Source organism: Pinus tabuliformis, chromosome X, assembly GCF_031772625.1.
Source record: "Pinus tabuliformis cultivar Carrire ecotype Pingquan chromosome X, CPIR1, whole genome shotgun sequence".
NCBI classification, from domain to species: domain Eukaryota; kingdom Viridiplantae; phylum Streptophyta; class Pinopsida; order Pinales; family Pinaceae; genus Pinus; species Pinus tabuliformis.
Genome location: NC_142308.1, coordinates 356,451,098 through 356,459,395, shown reverse-complemented (window position 1 = coordinate 356,459,395; position 8,298 = coordinate 356,451,098). Strand labels below are relative to the sequence as shown.

Here is an 8,298-nt window from a genome sequence, read left to right as displayed (position 1 = left end):
CAAGTCCCTTTCCGAAATGAACCAAAGGAATGACTCAGGACACCAGACGCAATTGGAGAAAACAAACTTAATGCACCCGACACTTTCTGAAAGAGGCAGAACTTTATACCTGAAGCCGACCAAGTGGAAGCAGTAATGAGACCAAGGAGGCTTCCAAATTCGCTGTGTTGCACTAAGCCTCTGCGACCATGACCATCAGAGGAGACCTCTGCTAGAAGAAACCGGAAACACTACATTGATGCCTGAAAAGACCAGAACAAATGAACCGTGTAGAATGCTCGCCATCTTGATAACAACCATCAACGTACCTCGAGCTCAGACCTCCATTAATGCGGATTAATTATCTGCCACGAACCGCCTTACCCCTCTTAATTACTCGCCAGTTGCCGACTCCACGTGCTCTAGCATTAACACCTCTTAAGGACACCCGCATCCGGGTTATTTTAAGTAATTTTTACTATAAATTATATACACATTTTTTATATATAAATGATATTTATGTAAATAATAATTTTTAATTAAATTGAAAAAAAAACTTATAGTTATTTTTAACCTAAATTTCAATTTTTTTTTTCCGAGGACTAAATTTCAACTTTCTATATTTATAGCTAAAATTATAATTATAAATATTCATAAATTTCAACTTTCTATCGTTAAAAATATACTTATAAATATTCAATCTTTTTTTTTCAGAAGAAAAATCAAAAGATTACTATTCAACAAGATTTATTTTGATTTACGAAGAATAATTTATCAGAATTATTGTGATGAGTTGGGGATCAAGTCACCGGCGTTACAACTAGTTTTTTTTCCATTAAAATTGGCTTATTTTGGATAATTTTTTAAAATAATTTTTTTTATTTTATTATCGTTAAAAATATAATTATAAATATTCCATCTTTACTAACTACTACTCAAGAAGCTTTATTTTGATTTACAAAAAATAATTTATCAGAATTATTGTGGTGGGTTGCGATCAACTCACCGGGGATTACAACTAGTTTTTTACCCCTTAAAATTGGTTATTTTAGATCATTTTTTAAAATGACCTTTTTTATTTTATTATTTATTAATTTCCTTGTAATATCAAGGAATATTCCATTTATAAAGTAAGAATATTTTACATAACCGGGCTGACACATATAACTAGCAAAAATAAGTATAGATTTAATCGAAGAGAATTTATAAATCAAAATAATGATAAAAATAAAAATAATATTAAATTTAATAATTAAAATATTATTAAATAAAAAAATTATATTATTATAATAAAAAATATATTGAGTTAATAAATATTTTAATAATAAATATAATAACCTGAGGATTAATATTTAAAAAAAATAGATTTTATTAGAATGTTATTTTTATGTTTGAAAAGTATTGAAGTAAATGTTTTAAGATCACTTTAGGTTGAATAACTTATAAGGTTAGGAAAGTAGTTAATATGGTAAATATTTTGAAACTATAATTTAATTTAGACATGTATGGTACTCTAAGATAAAGTTATTTTCATATTCAATCATTTTTTTTTCCCCTAGGAAAAAGTCGTAATTTTCATTAAGATTAAGAAAATTACATTTTGTAGATGCCGAAGCATATTCATATGCAGGCTCTTGCCTGTCGAGTTCATAATAACTGCTGAAAGTATAAACAAGATATCTCCACGCAGGGAGCATTTCAAAATAAGTCAACTGTGTTCAAAATTATGACTGGCTCTTCGCAGAGAGCAATATATACTGCTGAATATAAACAAAAAGATGTACTGTTCTGCTGTCTAAACAGTGTCTATCTACATACTGTAAAAAACAAAACTGCAAGTGATATTGGCTTTATAGCCCATCATTCCAACTGTTCATCAAAAGGGCGATGATAATACTGATAAAAAGTGCCGTCAACTTCCTCTTGGACCCACCAATCTTCACCTACTCTGTGCGCTGCCTCTTTGGAGAGCTGATCTGCAATGGTGTTTTGCTCCCTGTAGATGTGATGACAGACAAAAGATTCAAATGAAGTTATCAATCTCTTTGCTTCATCAAGAATATGTCTCAAAGAAAAAGCATGACAATGTGATGCATTATTGAGCCAATTGCAAACAATTTTAGAGTCACCAAAAATCTGTAAGTGTCTGCAATGATTATGGATAGCAAAATGAATTATGTGTTTGGCTGTGCTTAATTCTGCGAAGTTATTAGTGCCTCTGCCTAGGTTGATTTGGAGCTTGTAGCAATGCCTGTCATCGAGGTGGAGTATAGCTCCCCCCCCGCATCCATCTTCTTGAGCTGAGCCATCGAAAAAAGCCCAAGGTTTTGATTTGTCAATGGGAACAGGTCTAAGAATTCTCGGTGGGGTGGAGTGGTCTTCATCAGGTAACATATTGTAATCAGCGACCGTATGTAGAATGACCGAAGGCCAGTGAGGCACTTTGAGATTGAAGATAGACTGGTTACGGGCAATCCATATAGCCCAGCAAGCCAGCAGAGGCAGGTTTTTGGCCTTTCCTGTATGCTCAAGGCACCAGTTAGACCATGCCTCCAGAAGGTTATTCCCGTGCCAATCTTTCAAAAGCGGGATATGAGTAGATAGTGATTGCCAAAGGGATTGGGTAGAGCTGCATGATAGAAACAGGTGTTCGGTGCTCTCTTCTGCATTATGACAGAGGTGACAGCGGAAAGGTCCATAAAAGGACCGCTTCATGAGATTGGAGCCAGTGGGTATTTTGTCAAATAATATATTCCACATCAGAAGTCTCGTCCGAGGTGCTGCCTTAAGCTTCCAGATCGCCTTCCAGGTGGGTTGAATGTCTGGGGGTTTATAAGGTTCCATGAGCCTGAGATATCCCAGCTTTGGAGTGTAAATACCATGTTTTGCATATGCCCAGATGATCTCATCGGGTCCCTCAGTAAGTCTGATTTGTGCTTGAGTGAGAGCAGCAGTATACTCCCTCCATTCGTTTATCCATTGATTAGGCAGGTCTAGTGCTCTGGCGGATAACCAAGCCTGCTGGAGGAAAGAGGAGTTTGCTTGATCACCAATATGTTTGATATGAGTGATGCCTCTGTCATGGAGATGTCGGATGAGGTCAGCTGGTAATCTGTGGGTGTTCCCACATCCGACCCATGGGTCCACCCCAACACGCACTGCATTCCCTTCCTTAATACGCCATGTGATTCCATCTCGTAGCAGAGGTATGGTGTCAATGACAGCTTTCCAGATGTTGGAGATTTGGTGATTGTTTCCATGTCGTGTGCAGATCCAATCTAATACGGATTGAGGCTTAATATATTTTGCATATGCCACCCGTGACCAGAGACTGTCTGATGTGAGTAAGCACCATCCGAGTTTGGCAGCCAGTGCCTTTGAGAATATAGCCAGTCTCTTTATGCCCCATCCACCCCATCTTTTAGGCTTGGTTATGGTTTCCCATTTTACCCATGCAAATAAACGCCCCGGCTGGTGTCCTTTCCATAGGAATCTGCAGCATATGCTCTGGAGCCTGTTCAGGATGCCCCTTGGAATCCAAGCAAGGGCCATCCAGTCGACAGGTGTGGCTTCAATCACAGCTTTGATGAGCACTAGTCTGCCTACCCGCGAGAGGTATCGATGGTACCAGACCTGAAGCCTCTTCTCCACTTTTGTAATAAGCCATAACCAGTCTGCAATTCTATAGCCAGATGGTTTCAGTCGAAAACCAAGATACTTTATCCCATCGGTTAGGTTCAAGGTGACAAATGGGAAGCGTTGAGTGGCATAGGTGATTTCATGTACCGAGCATCCAACCGATGTGATAGTAGACTTATTATTGTTGATCTGCATCCCAGTGGCCTGCTGGAAAAGGAGGAAGGAGTTATGTAAAGAAGAGGAGTCACCGATGCTGCCATTCAAGAAGATGAGAATATCATCAACGAATAATAGGTGAGTGAGGAAGAAATTATCCGCAATTTTGATGCCAGTTAGTTGGTGCCGATCTCTGGTGGATAAGATAATCCTACTCAGTCCTTCCATAATCAGGAGAAAAAGCAGCGGTGAGAGAGGACATCCCTGCCTGAGTCCTCTCTCAGCAGTGAAAAAGGGTGTAGCTTCTCCGTTGAGTAAGACACTGTAAGATACATCAGTGATGCAGCTCATCGTCCATTTGATGAATTCATATGGGAAACCAAGATGCGTAAGCAGCAACCTAAGGTACAGCCAGTTTGTTCTGTCAAAAGCCTTTGAGAGGTCTACTTTGAGTATCATTCCTTTCTGCTTTTTGATCTGAAGAGAGTGCATGAGTTCTTGAGCTGTAGCAATGGCCTCATGGATCTGTCTATGATGCAAGAAAGCAAATTGCTCAGATGATATGTGCTGTGAGAGGATGGGCTTGAGGCGGTTGGCAATAATCTTAGCAATGATCTTATAGAGGCAGTTGCAGAGTGATATGGGGCGGAAATCATCGAAAGAGATCGGGTCATCGGTCTTAGGAATGAGGGCGATGAAGGTGGATTTGATAGCAGATGATATCCTACCTCTTCTCCTGCTGTCCTCCACTATGTTCAATAAGTCATGGCCCAGAATGTCAAAGAAAGCGATATAGAATTCAATGGTCCATCCATCAGGGCCAGGGCTCTTATCCTTTTTAAACCATTTCAGTGTAGCTTCCAGTTCTTCCATGGACACCTCCTTCTGTATCTCTTCCGACATTTCCTGATCCACATATCTTGGAAATAGTTCTGCCACTCTCATGATTTCCAGAATGTTTATGTTCCCAGGCGCCTTGTATATACCCCTAAAGTGCTCAGTGGCAAGCCTGGCCAAGTTCTGCTGGGATGTAATGGTGTGGCCACGATCATCCTTTAATTCCCAAATAGTATTGATGGCTTTACGACCATTGGCAAACTTATGATAAAATTTTGTGTTGTTGTCTCCCTCAGTGAGCCAAATAGCCCTGCTTCTCAGTCTCCAGCTTTCTTCTCTTTCCTTCAATATCTGAGAGCGCTTGGCGAGAAGTAGGTTATACTGATCCTTACTCTCCAGAGTATTGAAAGTCCCTGATGTCGAATTTTCATACTCAGCGATGACCCTTTCCGCCTCATTGAGAGTGTGGTTATCCTGGATCCGCTTCTGGTGAGCCCAATTTTTAGTAATCTGCTTGAGTTCTGTTAGCTTCCTAACAAATCCAGCAGAGAGTTCCTCATCTTCCCGGATGGGGCTGTTCTGCCAGTATTCATGGACCAGCTGAATGTATGAGGGATCTTGTAGCCAGGTTGCATTGAATTTGAATGGGCTCTTAATTTTGTGAGTGAGGCCATCTGCCTCCAGGAAGATTGGCCTGTGATCGGATAAACCACCAGATCCTACCCATTGACGAGTTCTGGGTAGAACATTGTATAAATGTTCCTTAATAAGGTAGCGATCGAGTCTCCTGGCCAAACTCTGTTCTCCACTCCTATTATTTGACCAGGTATACTGTAGCCGAGCAGATGGGATGTCCACCCAGTGGTGGTCCTCTAATAGGGAGGAGATGGTGTCAGCGAGTGAATCAACTTGAGCCATGTGCCCCCAGGATTCACAGAAACCCAGGGAGAAGTTTAAGTCCCCACCCATTATAATGTTGTCCGCTTGAAGAAGCTCAGATCCAAGAAGGGATCTCCAGAAAGTAGCCCGATCGGAGCAAGGTCCATAGACATTTATGATGCGAAGATCCCTCTCAATAGTATGAGCAAAAATGTCGAGGCCGATGAAACCTTTGCCTCCCCAAAAATTGCAGATGTCCACTGACCTGTTGCAGACCCCTATTGCCAGGCCTCCGGATCTCCCTGATGCATCTAGTGCGTGAAATGTCCAATTCGGGAGCCAAGAGGTAAGGGAGTGTATAAGGGAGTCCGCCTGGCAGAGGGTTTCTTGTAGGAAGATAATATCCAGATGAGCCGAGGTTAGCAACCTCCTAAGCGCTAGTTTTTTGGTTGAACTAGCAAACCCTCGACAGTTGAAAGAGAGAATCTTCATGAGGGGGAGGAGGAGGGCCATCCTTTGCTCTAAGGGCCCCAAAGATAGTTTGTTGTCGCCCGAGGGCGACCTCCTCATCTGCAGTATGCCTCGCTTTAGTGATACGGGAGGGACGACCTCGTGAGGTCTTATGAGAAAAAGGGGAACTAACAGGGTCGAGCCCAACAACATCAGGGCCTCGGTCTTTTACCCGAGGACGGAGGGAATAACGTGGAGATGGCATGGAAGTAACCAATGTCGATGTGATCAATGGGGGGGAGCCAACGGAGGAGGGGGAGGAAGCGAGCATGAGAGGGATGATTGTGTGTGAGTGAGTGAAGCATGAGAAGCAACAGATGGAAAAGGGTATGATATGTCCGATGATATGCAAGATGCAAGAGATGACAAAGTGATTGGAGATAATGACATACCCGTAACCGCTGAGTCCACCGGAGGGGGCATTGAATGCTCAGGAGCCTCTGAAGATGAGGGCGGTGCAGAGGTAGGTGCATCGTTGTCTGCGCCTGCGTGCCCTGGCTCTTCCTGTGGGGCATCATCCCCTTGGCTGCGCAATTGAATCTCAGGTGGCTGAACCGGTTGTTGCTCAGGGGGGGCCGTCCGAGAAGGTTCAGTGACCTCTTCCTTATCGTTCCTTTGCGATTTCCGGAGGAGTGGGCAATCCTTGTAAAGATGCCCAACTTTGTGGCATCTGCGACAGCGGTATGGAATACCCTCATAGTCGATAATCTGCCGACGAGCCGTGTCTCTCCACTGGATAGTAATGTGCTCATAAAGTCCGCCCCTGGTGTCCATGTATATAAGGATCCTGGCATAAGCCATCATGCCTGTCTGGAGATAAGATTTGTCATAGCCCATATATGTGCCGAGTGCATTACCAATGCGCTTGAAGATTTCTTCAGACCAGTATTGTAGAGGAAGTCCGGGGAGCCGAATCCAAATAGGTCCGACCCCTATCTGCTCTGTCTCAGGATCAAACAAAGGTGTCCATCGCTTTAGGAGCACAGGCGCATGCTCAAAGTGCCAATGTGAGGACAGAACCCAGTTTGTATGATCAGCACGCGCGAATCTCAGTGCGAACCATCCCCTCACAAATGGGATATCCACCAAGTGATGTCCCCAAATCTCGGTAGCCCAAGCCTTCAATCGTGCCGCCGAATAGCTGCGGCCCCTGATGCGACCGACCAAAACCCGATCTGCAAAATCCATCGCTTCGCCCCACTGAATGTCCTCTTCCAGTCTGAGGAAATAATCGACCTCTCTTGATTTGAAACACTTAGATTTCCTTTTAGGGCCGCCGGGAGGGGGAGGGTTCTGCGGATGTCCGGGAGCCGGAGTAGAGATATGAGATGGAGCCGAGGACTGATGGGAGGCAGGGATTCCGGCAGGGAAATCGTGACCAACACCAGAAGGGGGGCCCGAAAGCGGGGGTACGGAGGTAAAACAACCGGAGGAGGGACCAAGATAACCCAAGGGACCGGATGAGGATAGAACCAGGGTAGGGTTGTGCGGTAATCGGTAAGATGAGCCAGCTGCCTGAGGGTCTAAACCTGGGTTAGGGTTTAGGCATCCAGTAACAAAACCTAGGGTCGCCGGCGAGTGAGGAGGCGTTGAGAGGGCCGGCCAAGTGGGAGGTTCATCCGGGAGGACCACAGGCAGAGATCTAGACGATTCACCAAGCGAATACTGAGAGTAATTCCCGGAGAAGTCATCGTAAAACATACCTTCTGAGCTGGCAAATGGGGTTCGCCAGATGGAGACCCCCTCCAATGGGTCAGCGGAGTAATCAACGGCCTCCAGATCATCCATGGCCAGCTGCGCCTCGGAACGGTGAACACTTTGTGGAGCAGAGAATCCCGGAGAAAAGGACATGTAGCAGTTAAAGGTCCGATGAAGGGTGAAGAAACCGCCACAGGAGAGTTCGGAAGTCGCAGCTTCAGGTAAAGCACATCCCCGCGGGTCGTATAGCAACCGGAAGGTGACAGTAATCGGCGGAGTAGCGGACGGAGGATGCGGACGCGGTGAAGAGAAACGGAGAGCGGCGAGTTACCAGCAGCTGCAGGGTTACAGAAACCCTAGCCTAACCCTGTTCGCACGATAACTCTACCCGTCTCCATCAGAGCTCCCTCAAAATTTTCCATGCTTATTTACCCCTTCTCAGTCTATTCAATCATTTTAATGTCACAAATATGACATATTATTTCATCTCATCTTGAGAATTGTTCCATGCTTAGTTTCACTATGAAGCTAGCGAGAGTTTGTTCATATTCTAGGAATGTGGGTTTTCTTCATTGCATTAGTCAAAGCATAGTGATACTT

The 8,298-nt window shown here is 43.8% G+C and overlaps 1 protein-coding gene across 1 annotated transcript; it reads right to left on the bottom strand.

Moving 5' to 3' along the window:
- Positions 1–1,839: 1,839 nt before the first annotated feature.
- On the bottom strand, positions 1,840–7,851 carry LOC149139967 (uncharacterized). The gene is made up of 3 exons (XM_089450862.1): positions 6,393–7,851; positions 4,619–5,792; positions 1,840–4,510 (listed from the first exon to the last, which is right to left on the bottom strand). Exons 1-3 carry the CDS (start codon positions 7,849–7,851, stop codon positions 1,840–1,842), a joined length of 5,304 nt encoding a protein of 1,767 aa, XP_089306988.1.
- Positions 7,852–8,298: the final 447 nt, after the last annotated feature.